Below are 12,696 nucleotides of genomic sequence, written 5' to 3' on the forward strand. Positions count from 1 at the left end.
CTGCAGACTCTTTCATTTTCTAATGTTTATGCCATAAACAGAAAGAATTGTAAGAGTAAGACTGTATAATGAAGCAATGAAACTTCCCTCTCTCACAAAAAACATTGTAAAATTTATGAGGCAGATTCAATTTAGCATAAGGGACCAGGAATAAAAAAGGACCAATGTTAAATAGAATCAAAACAACATTCTAATGCTCTACAGCTTTAAGATTAATCTGCTTAAGCTAGTTTATTAGAAATCATCTACTAATTTTAACCGAAACAGTTTTATCCTAATTAAATCATAAATACTTGTTGCATTTGGATATTTCCCATTAATAGTGATGGAGTTATACACAAGTGTTTTTGGAGAAAATAGTGACCAAGTCAGTCATTAGGTAAAAAGAATTCTTGAAGCGTACAAGATATGTCAACGTTCAAACACAGTCTGGTGATTCAGTCCAAGAAAATGAGATCTGAACTATTCTAAAGCCCTATAGGACATTAGCTAGATTTCTATGTTCTAAACACAGCATAACAAGAGCAGATTGAAAGCTGCGCATTTGTTAGCTTGATTAAATGTGCCATCTGCTGGCTATGTAGTGATCATTAAAATTTTAAAATATTAAATGCAATGAACTTTCCAATACTTTAGATATGAGCAAGAGGGGTATAGAGTAGAAGGTATGTAAGAAACCCTCATGATCTTCTTCATTTTTTAATTGACTCCTGAAAGTATCAAGCATTCCTAGATAGCCGTATGTTGCCATAAGTGCTGCTGTTTCTTCTACCTACATCCTATTATTGCCCAATCTCCTGTTAGTTTTGGTTGTTGCCTCACTCTTCACTATGACCCAGATTGTATCAAGCACTATTTTAGTTTTCAAGTGTTGAATGAGTTAATTCCTATTACACTCTGAGTCCTATCATAGGCATGCTATTGCCTTATATACCACAATTGCTGAAGTCTCATGTTACTTGAATTGTCCCATAGTACAGGTTCAGATCAACAAACCATCACTGGAGGCTTTGCTCATGTCAAGACTGGGAATTTACAGTAAAAACATTAACAGAGCTGTAAATAGTATTGACAAATGCTCTAATAATGTATTTATTGCCATATGGTTTAATGTTCTTTGTTATAAGAAGTATCTGATAGCAAGTATTGGTTACTATTTATAATATATCTTTTTCCTCCAAATCAGACAAATCCCTTTCAGAGAGGGGAAAAACTCATTATACCGGTAAAATGGGTGGAGTGTTGGTGTCATTATGTTGTACTCAAGTACAGTCTGATTTTAAGGCCCCTCCTTCTTAGAAGAATTAGGTTACCTGGAAGTGAGAGGTGTCCCTCTTGCTTAAGTGCTTCATTGTTAGCCTATGATGGACGTGATGGAAAGTGTATATTCTGCATGAGGAGGAGAATAATCTGAAGAATGGGAATCTGTCATTCCTCTGGGATTGTCCAGGATAAAGAGGTATTAGAGAGAACCCATGTCTGGTTACTCACCAGTTCTGAAAAGGAAGGGTGGGGGGGAGGTGTAGAACCTTTGCTTTGTATATGTGGTGTTCGCTGATTGAAATTAAATAGTGAAGGTGATGTTATGCAGTCATTTACCTCTGGAGACACAGAGCCACAAATGATGCTTTATCACTCCTCTTCCAGTGCTATTCAGTCTCTCATTATAAATCTGAGAATTGAATATATGTAATCTAATCAAATATCTGTCATCTTAATTAGAAAAACGGCTCCTTTTTAGATTACTGTTGACTCGAACAAAATGTAAGTATTTTTGTCTCCCTCTCTCTTTTAGGATATTAAACACAATGCTGTTTGAATTGTATGAAGCTCTGGGCAATTTTCCTGCCCTGTGGTTCTTTAACACATTGCTCATAGTACTTCAAGTCCTGCACTGTTTTTGGTCTTATCTAATCATAAAAGCAGCTTATAAAGCTATCTCCAGAGGCAAGGTAAGATGATACAAACACTGTCTGATGTTTTGCAGTAAACATTTTGTTTGTAATGTTTTTAAAATTAGTAAATAGCACTTAGTAATTGTCCAGTGATTTGTTCTTTATCTGACCCAAAACACAGACTTGAGGACAGATGCTGTATTGTGATATGCTTTTCTTTCCTTTAATGGAAAGCTTACTAGCTTTGTACCTTGATAACAAATGTACTAGATGTGTGAACTACAAATACATGCATTTTTAAGACTAGGATTATGTTGTTGTTAATGCTTCCTTTTTTAAAAATAGGTGTGTCAAATCCCACTACACATATAGGAGTTGTGTAAATAGCACTTGTTTGCATTCTGCCAGTTCTGTTTTACTTCCTTTCTTAGAATATTTGGTGAAAAATATCTGCCTCCCAACTGAGAAGAATAATAAAATAAACTGAAACCTGTCATGCTGCCTCTTTGGTAATTGGCAGAGATGTGGGTCTGAACTCTTTACAGTCTTAAGCTTCAGGGGCCTTTTGACTGAATAGAGGGCCGTATTTCCAGGAGCCAAAGAGCCAGACCTCTTTGTACAAAATTAACACATTGTTGCCACTTCTATTTAAAAACAGGGGTGTGGTTCACAGGGTCTACAAGTCCAAGCATACAGTATGTCCAGACTACTCAGATCAAGATGCTGAACCATCCAGTCTGTGGGCGCAGACTAACAAGGGGCAAAGCACTTAAGCATGTGCTTAACTTTAAGCATGTGAATAGTCCCATTGAAGTGAATGGGACTGTTCATGTGCTTAACTGCTTTACAAGATTGTGGCCAAAGTGCTCAGCTCCTTTTTGGATTGAGCCCACCTGATATCAGCTGCCCCCTCTGTATTAAAGATGTGTGCTGCCATGGTCTGTGATTTTGTTTGAGGGCCACAGTTGGGACACCTCTGCTTTAGCAATTCTAACCCTCAGTGATCCTGATTTCACACCAGCATTACTGTGACTTTCTTACTCTACTTGTTTATCCTTTTCCGTGTGCTGTCCTGGAAGGCTGGAAAGTGGAACCCTTTGCATGTAAGTTTCTCTGATTCTGCTGTGCAAAAGACGCATGCATACAAATCTATGTTTTGCTATTCCCTGTGTCCTTCCTCCCTGTTTCTTCTGATTGTTACACCTGCTTCTTGCTTGGGCTGTGTTTAGAGGCAGGGACTGTTTTTAACTTTGTGTTTGTGCAGTGTCCAGTGCTTACTGTGTGCCAAGGCTTGCCAGGACTGAGCCCCGGCATCTCTAGGCTTGTCACATCCGTTATGAAAGGAAAAAAATTGTGTGAGCCCCAGCACTTAATTGCTTGAGCCCCGGCACCTCTTTCATTACAAATTAAGCACTGGCAGTGCCTAACCCCGAAGGACTCCAGTCTTGGTGGAGGTGTCTAGCTATTGTAATACAAATAAACATAACAGACTGTAGAACAGCCTAGCCCTCTGCTCTGGCACAATTCAGGTTGTGTATTTCAGTGCATGTCAGCTACCTAAAGAATTGAATTTAAATTTAAATTAATTCCATCAAAGAAAATTGTTAAGACATTGTTAAGGCTGCAGAGTTAAGCATTGAGAAATAAGGAAATGACAAGGTTAAGGATGTCAAGTATCAGAGGGGTAGCCGTATTGGTCTGTATCCACAAAAACAACGAGGAGTCGGGTGGCACCTTAAAGACTTACAGATTTTGTTTGGGCATAAGATTTCGTGGGTAAAAAACTCACTTCTTCAGATGCATGGAGTGAAAATTACAGATGCATTATGCCTGCATCTGTAATTTTGAAGAAGTGGGTTTTTTTACCACGAAAGCTTATGCCCAAATAAATTTGTTAGACTTTAAGGTGCCACCGGATTCCTCATTGTTTTTAAGGTTAAGGATGCACCTGCAACCTTAACTCTGCTCTCAACACTGCAATGTTAACTTACATGATCACATACTGTTCTGTTTCTCAGATAATACAATACAATAAAATATACAGTGTGGTAACATAGCATTTTTTTCTTATTCTTGCAAATTGGGTCATTGTTATAATGGTCTAGTATTTTTTTTTATTGAGTTGGACTACTGGGACACTTATTGGGGTTACCCGAGGTGTCTGGGGTGAATCACTATCACCTGCTTACAGTGGGAGGGAGTCTTGTTCCTGCCCACAAGGAGAAACTCTCTCCAGCCACCAGCTAGCTGCTGGCAACACAAGCTGTTCCAGGCTATACAAGCACTTCTCTTTCCCTCTGCAAGCTAGCACTTTACACACCCCACTCTGTTACTCTGGAGTACCAAGTTCCCTATTTTCTGGACCCCCTCAATCACACCGATCCACTGCTTCCATTCAGTTCACCTCCACTTCAGCAGTTTCACCTCAGTTCAACACTCTTCTTAGCACGAGGCACTCAGATGTATCTATAGTAAAACCAAATTAAAGTTTATTTGTGCGAGCATGAGATAAAGATTCAAAATACAGGCACGTAAAAGGATTTGGAAACATCAGGCTACAGGTAAAAGGAAAACATAAGACACAAACTATAGTTACTGTAGTTATAGTTATTAAGTTACTTTCCTGTCTGATAAGGTATTTCACACCCAAATGAGTGCTATAAAACTCTTGTACAGTCTAGAAAGCTGGGATCTACCGTTCATGAGACAACCCCTGTTGGCAGAGTCACTCCTCTATAATCTTCCCTGTCCTCTTGTTTCTTCTCTTACACAGTCACAGACTATTGTCCTTCAACCCACGGCTCCCATGTTCAGAGATTTTTTATTGGGGTTCTTTTGTCTTTGAAAATGCTGAAGACTGCATCTGGCCTAGACTGTAAACACAAACTGGGTCAGTCCACGGATGTCCCTCGTTCTTATGTTGAGTAGGTCAGGTCTCAGGTGATAGGTTTCACTCCCAACAGAATTGGAACACAGTATTCTACATGTTAGATAGCTCTAAAAATGTACAAACATCTCACAATAACTGTGACGATCAGCTAGTTCTTAGCTTTCGGCAGAGACTATCCATGACTCCCCCTTTGGTGAAATATTGAGAAAATGGTTTGGGGTAATATACTTGTCTGAGTATGTCTGTGTCACAACTACTTATACAACAAGCTCTCTTTTTCAGTGAGGTCTGTATGTTAATAATTTAGTCAGCAGCCATATAATATTCAATTTATTTTCAACCAGCAGTAATCTTCATCAGGTGCATTTGAGCTAATGAGGTAATCAACTACACCGCTACCTCAATATAACGCGACCCAATATAACACGAATTTGGATATAACGTGGTAAAGCAGTGCTCTGGGGGGGGGGGGAGCTGCGCACTCTGATGGATCAAAGTAAGTTCAATATAATGCGGTTTCACCTATAATGCAGTAAAATGTTTTGGCTCCCGAGGACAGCGTTATATCGAGGTAGAGGTGTATGACTGTAGTTTACCAGCTAATTTAGGTAGTCAGCATATGCCATCTTATCTTCATTTTTTACTCTGTGTTATACCTAATCTGTAGAATCATAGAATCAGAACTGGAAGGGACCTCGAGAGGTCATCTAGTCCAGTCACCTGCAGTTTGTTTTATAAAAATGGTGTGCCGTGTAGTTGTCATATAAATGATCACCCGGATTCTGTTTATTTGACATACACTGAGTAGTAGACAGTACAACAAGGTGCTACACCTGTATCTAAAGTTATAAAAACAAAACCCCTGCTTATTATACATATTGCATTTTTTTGAATATATAATATCTGATCACATAATTTAACAATTGGGAGCACAGTTTAGAATAGTGTTTTGGATTACTGGGCTTCACTATAGTTACTCTGGTTTTACACCAGCTGAGGATCTAGCCCTAAATTTTCATACATAGAATTAAAAGCCAGAAAGGACCATCAGATTATCTAGTCTGACCTGTGTAACCTGTTAACAGGCCACTCCACCTTGAATGGTCCCTTATAATATGTGCTACTTACTTATGCTAAACAATCTGTTCCACCTTGCTGTGATGCTTGGAGTACCTTTCCCAGACCTGAGGAAGAGCTCTTTGTGGGTCGAAAGCTTCTCTCTCTCACCAATAGAAGTTGGTCCAATAAAATATATTACCTCACCCACCTTGTCTGTGTATAACACAGGCTATTAAATTTCACCCACTAACCTCAGTACTGAGCGCATAACTTGTGTTTGACTAAAGTGTAATTCAAAGTGCATCATTTTATTTCAAGAGCTTTAACATAAAAGTCGCATTATATGGAAGAGTCCATAGTAATATTTAATTCAGGAGTATAAAATCAAAATTCTGATTTGAGCAGAAGTCTAATTTCAAGGGCTTCATATCTGCAGCATTATAAGATACTGGCATTAGGGACTGTACTTATTAGCAGGAACTTTGGAACTCCCAAGTGTGCCTTGTGCTCTATTCTCTGTTGGCCAATTAACAAACGTGGTCTGAAAGGAGTCATGTCAGTCATCCTTAATTGTGAGGATGGTGGTTGCCGTTGGAGCCTTCAAGGCAGTTGGACTATTAAGAGGGAACAGAGGGGGAGATACTCTGGGCTTCTTCAGGAATGTAGAAGGATCCCTGTAAAAACTGAAACAAGTAGAGTTAAATTTCTTACCCAAGAGCACTTTAAACATTTCAGAGAAATCACTTCATCAGCTGTTTTTTGCCCCCCACCAATTCACACAAATGTATCACACTGAAGAAAGCTAGTGCCCGTGTTTCTAATCTGGTGTTACAGCATGGATGCCTTCTTAATACAAGTATTATAATAATATGTATATTAATAGAACCAAACATGGAAGGAAAAACTTTAAAGTTGCACATCACTGTTGGTCTGCAGGCCTCTTCCCATTAGTGCCTTATGCCTAATGCACCTTCACTGATTTCCCCGCTCATTGCTTGCGGCCCATGCTGGCACTGCATTCTTCACCACCATGGTAAACACATGAGTGCCCTGAAACAGGGCAGTGAGGGCAATTCTAGCATTCTTTACTCTCTGCCTCTTTTTGGCTTTGCTGCATTACACCTTACACTATATGACCAAGGTCATACATTTGAGGAATGCAGTCAAGGAAGAGAAGAGGAACCAATTACTTTTGTGCAGCGATCAGTGCTTGAAGGGTACCTAGGAAGGTAATTGCACAAAAGAATGTCAGGGGTGAGGCGCCTTTTAAAGTTCAGATTGAAGAACTCTTCAGGCCCTAATTTCTCTGATTCTGGCGTGAACTAGTGCATGCTTCATCATGCTGTCGTGCAATAGCCTATAACATGCTCCTTCTCACATGTTCTTCAGGTAGCAAAGGATGACCGAAGTGATGTTGAATCCAGTTCGGATGAGGATGATTCAGTACCTCGTTCAAATAATCCACACAACACTACCACCACAAATGGGACCAGTGGTGCCAACGGGACAAATGGATATCTTACTGGTAGCACTTGTTCAGAGGACCATTAATCCTTGAGCTAACTCATGAAACATGAACAAAGTGAACTCTTTACTACTAGAAGTAAATAATAAGTTGTGAATGCAGTTTCTTCATATATCTCTCAGCATCAGAAAAAAAATTAGAAGTATCAAAGCATACTGATAGTGCACTGCCATATTTCCTGTTGTGAACGAAGAGACACACCATTCTGTATATGTAGGCATGCTGTACATGTATGTAATTGACACAATGGGAGCAGTATTTTTATTTGTACTGTCTTAGAATATTATTTATTTTGAATATGTTTGGGGACTTACGGACAAAAGGGAATGTCCTTACTCTTTTGCTCTTTAGAATCACACTAGTGGAGACCGACACGCTAAGATCTCTTTGGTCCATTCCTGTTGCCCAGTCTTCTATAAGTAGTAGTCTGCTTGATTTGTCACTTACAGTAAGCTATAACATGGCTTTACAGATTCTAGCTGAGCTCCAGAGAGTTTTGCTATCTTTGTGTTTTAAAGTGCTAGTTTTGAAATCACCTCTGAAATCACAGTGGCCATTTCCCCAATGTAAAGTTTTAAAAGGATGGATTAATATTTTAAATAGTGTCTAATGTGGTCAATTAGCAATTCAGACAAATCTGTGGTTATTGTAGGGTATTACTTTAGCATTGTTTTAAACTCAATTGGTGGTTAATTGCATTAGAATAGACTTGATTACTTGTTCAAATACACAAGATACCTTTATGTCAACAGCAATGATAAACTCGTACTTGAAGTTTAGCTCTGCTTTGCAAGTTTTAACTCTACAGACTTCAGTTTCTTGCATAAATTTCATGCTGAGAGATGATCCAGTGTCAGAAGAGAGATGTTTGCTGATGTCCACTGTTGTGAATCCAGAATTCATTCCTGAATTTGAGGATTTGTTCCTTTGAGCTGGAAAGGATGAGAGCAGTGGCACAATGACAGAACAGCAGCTGAACGTTCATTGCTTCAACGGACAGGATTCAGTGGAGATCTTGTTCTTATCATTCCAGATTTTTTGTCATACAGAAGTGGGGAGATGGCGGAATGTTCTGCACTACCAGACCCAGAGAAGTTTATTCATAGCAAACTTTTAGGGCGCTTCAGTATTTTTTATTGGACCTAGAAATAAAGCTGGGAATAGCTGTAAAATAATTTTGCTCTACTATTCAATCTGAGATGTATGAGTAGGCGCAAACTGTGCTCCCAAAGGAGTCCGTGTGAGGAGAAATAGACTATTCCTTTTTTGATGTGATCATCAGTTTGTGGAAAATCCTTGGATGAAGTATTGCAAAGAGAACCTCTTTTTAGTCTTCTGTGCTCTCAACGGCAGTGCCAGCAGTAGGAGTGTTTCTGGGGAGCAGTCTCTATGCATCCTGCTTTTCAACCGTGTTGTGTATGGGTGCACGGAAGCAATGTGCATATAGACCAAAGAAATTTAGAAAGAGGTAGGAAGGAGTAAACTAGAAAATCATCTGTTGCATTACCAGGGCTGAGAGCGCGATCTTCAGCAGGAGCACTGTGAGCCAGAAAATAGTTTTGTTTCCTCACACTATGCAAGTATCAAAATGCAGATGATTTCTCAGGCCGTAGAGTATTATTATTAGTGGCTTTATTCCATATGAATGGCACTGAAAAAAGCTACAAGACCATTTATTTCTTTTGAAAGATGGATATTTATCCCATCTCTTTACCCAGTTAGTGTTTTGTGCTGGTTTTTGAAAGTCTCTGGAATCATCATTAAGCACAAAGGCCCTTTGTACTAGCCAAAAATGTGCGGACAGTAAAGGCAAGACCTCAAGAGTAAAAATGGCCCTTCCACTTCAGGGAGGATAAATGCAAGAATAATGGCAGAGAGTAAGAGATGGAAGGAAAGGCAAATGCACTACTAGTCTGTATAGAAAATACCCTGAGATCTGAAATGGTACGCTGATGTTGGGATTATAGAAAGAGAGATTTTATGGTGACACTATATTAATGGGATGTAATGAATTAAAAATTATAATCTCTGAAAGACCAACTGCCAAGACTATCATTAAGAATAAAGGCTTAAACATTGCTGTTCAGTGGAGTAGATGGCTGGCTCTGTTGGACTATGTACCTTATGCAAAGAAAGGTGTAAGAAGTAGAATGTCTCAGAAAAGTTTGGGAATTCTTGAAACTCCAAAGTTCTAGAATGCTGGTAAATTTTTCATTTTATCTAAGGATGCAGTCTTGTTTTAAAATAGCAATATGCATATGACACCAGCACCACGTCAGTATCTGGGACCGAGATTAATTAGAGGTTCTACCTCCCCTCCTGTATAGTCATGCAAGAGTCATCACAATCTGGCCTTTACGTCAGGTGTATCCCTCTCATTTCATTATCAACCCTCTCCGGCTGTCCTAGACATTCCGAGTCCTATTAGTAGCATGAAATGGGACTCTAATTAAGATGTATCTGCATGAGGAAGATGTGATATTGAAAGTGGGTAGTTGGAAAAATAGGGATGGGGATCAGAATGTATCAAGAGCTTTGCTAACCATCACGGAACCATTGCTAAACATTCAATCCACAGTATTTGAGGGAACTGGGAAATTCATTGAATTTCTCCCATCCTTATCAGACAGGACCAAAAAGTTTTGTTGAACATGCTTTATGCAGTATTGTTCTGGGTCATTACGTCAATTGACAGGAGTCAAAACAGTTCTGACTCAGCCTTTGCAGAAGAACAATGTTTCACTCCATGAAGAAAGTGGCATACATTCAAAATATTTTGAATTTGAACCTGTGTTTATGTTCTTGCATTGAGAGAGATTGTAATGGGGATGGAACACTTTTGATGGCTGTTGTATATTTTTTGGGTAATGATGTATTTCACAAAACTTGTAAAGAGATTTGACCTGTAAATGGTTCACACAGCTCTGTATAATTGCGAAGGATTGGAAGGTTGTGTACATCAGTACATGTCACAGCATCATTATCCAGTTCCTATAGAAACAAAAATTTGTATTCCAACTATATATTAGTATTTTCAAGCTCTTCGCCTCCTAATGAACCATTTATCATTTTTCCCTCACTTCAACTTCTATGCTCCCTTTTTGTTAAGAGACCCTGAGGTTGGAATAGGTAAGTAGAAAAATGAAAAAGCAACATATAGACTTTATTAGCAAATAGTAAGAATTTGTCTTCTGTTTCTAATTATCCCTGACACATAGTAAACTAAGATTCAGTTCTTGTTGCATTTACTCTTTTTTAGCATTGACATGCAATATACAAAAAGGAAAGCACATGGTTTTAATCAAAAGCTGAGAGTCCTTGAATATGCTAAAGATCTCGTCAATCAAAGAAATAGGGGTGGAATTTAGATTCATCTGAGTCTTGACCAAGGTTATGTTGTGTCAGTTCTAAAATACCAAAAAGTGACTCATGCTGTTTCCTTGTTGCCATTTTGTAGATATTTCTATGGATTATTCAATTTAATGTTTCCAACAGAGGTAGACTGGGGCACAGCTTCCCTCTATATGCATCCAGATGTGCATACTTCAACCTGGCATCAAATCTTTGTGAACATTCAGCATAGTCATTAATGCCAAAACCCCTTTTCAGAGAACCAGCCATGTGCACAAAAAGCTTCACGTACTTTCAAGTGGTTCTTGTGTTAAATCTGAGTCCATCAGTGGTGACAGAAAGTCACTATTTGGCTATGAACACAACACTATTTTAAAAAAAAAATTGCTCTGCAACCAAATGCCATTGATAATCAACATAAGTGTCTCTGGCTAGATACTACGCATAGGCTACACAGAATTTTCTAGTTAGAAATCCAATGCCTGTATTATTCATCTCACTTAACTGCACATCATTATTCCAACCTCCTGTAATTCTTAATGAAAGACAGGATGCCATTGGTTTTCTACTGTTGATACTTTGATATTTTTTTAAAAAATCCTGTTTGCTAAAGTTCATTCTTTGTATATTTCCAGTTAGCTACTACTTGTGAGATTTGTGAGAGAGGATCTGTTGAACACTTTGTACCCTTCATTGTAACATAGACCAGAATAGGCCCAACCTCACAGTGTACTGTAAATTACAGTTGCCTTGAAACCCCAAAGCAAAATCAGTTTGTATTATTTATCTGCTTTGAGTGCTTTTGGTTTAGAAATGGGACCTAATGGGAATTTTACAAAGACAGCTTTTTTTTTTTTTTTAAACAATGGTGGAAGTTTGGAAAAGTTGACATACATATATAGCCTTTACATTGTAAGGGTTTCTGATTGTAGTTGCAATGAAAACACAGTGTTTGAGTGTGTCTGTACTGAATTCTCCATTTTTGAAATAGCTTCCAGTTCTAATAATGGAGGAAACAGTGTATATATTATGGTGTGACATTTTGGAACCCCATCAAGCGTAGAGCTTTAATGATCAGACATGTCAAACTGTAAACCAAAGTGATCTGTAATGTTCTGTAGACCTCTACTGGTCTAAAATGATCTATGGAACAAAAACACACAAATTCTGGGTCCCATAGAGCTTTGAGCCCCTTTAGCTGGGTCCGTGAATTATAAGGCTTTATTTTCATACACATTAGTGATGTTATATGTGCTTTTTATCTGCAGAGCCAGGGTGGGACAGATGACACAATTTCACCTGTGTTTTCATGGCAGTTCTGTACTTCAGCAACTCTCTCAGAAATACAATGACATGTTAGAATTCCACTGTCCGAAGTACAGCTCTATATTCAGTAGTTAGAATTCTTTTATGCATAGATATTGTGCAAAACTTTGGGAGTTACTTTGTGTTTTATTGTTTTTTGGTTTTATTTTTAATATGGAACCAATCAATATTGTGAATTATTTTAATTTGGAGACAATTTCATAATAAACATAAGCATTAGGAATGTAATGTCAATTTCCTTCTCTGTTCTATTAAATGAAAACATAGTATTTCCAGTGTCCGTGACACCATTTCCTAGCTCATGGGTTGTTACCCACAGTACACACTCCAACACTTTTTTCAGCGGTCCCATATATGCTTTTAGTTCTGAATATCCGTGGGAAGTTGTCTATGGTATTTTATGGAATTCAGTAGATGAGAAAAAAGTCCCCCTGGAATGGCCTCCAACTTGAGGCGCTTTGAAGGGGTCTGCTTGGTTCAGAGAAGGACAACTCCTCACTGCCTCACTTGTCTCTCTCACCAACCGAAGTTGGTCCAATAACCTTGTCTCTCAGATACCGTATGCTGGTATCTGTCTACACTAGGCTAAATCTTATTTAAATGTCCCACTGTTGCTAACACTGGTGTAGTTGCAGCAGCTACTGTTAGCA

At 38.6% G+C, this 12,696-nt stretch overlaps 1 protein-coding gene across 2 annotated transcripts in view; it reads left to right on the forward strand.

Moving 5' to 3' along the window:
- The window catches only part of CERS6 (ceramide synthase 6), a 215,759-nt gene extending 203,479 nt beyond the window's left edge, over positions 1–12,280 (forward strand). The window contains exons 9-11 of one of the 2 annotated variants that reach the window (XM_034785788.1): positions 1,796–1,952; positions 2,975–2,998; positions 7,234–12,280. In XM_034785788.1, the coding sequence (XP_034641679.1) occupies positions 1,796–1,952; positions 2,975–2,998; positions 7,234–7,395 (343 nt within the window). In that variant the 3' untranslated portion in view covers positions 7,396–12,280. The remainder of the gene's footprint in view (positions 1–1,795; positions 1,953–2,974; positions 2,999–7,233) is intronic. The other variant, XM_034785789.1, reaches the window with a different exon arrangement.
- The last annotated feature ends 416 nt before the right edge of the window (positions 12,281–12,696 follow it).

Source organism: Trachemys scripta, chromosome 11 (assembly GCF_013100865.1).
Source record: "Trachemys scripta elegans isolate TJP31775 chromosome 11, CAS_Tse_1.0, whole genome shotgun sequence".
NCBI classification, from domain to species: Eukaryota; Metazoa; Chordata; order Testudines; family Emydidae; genus Trachemys; species Trachemys scripta.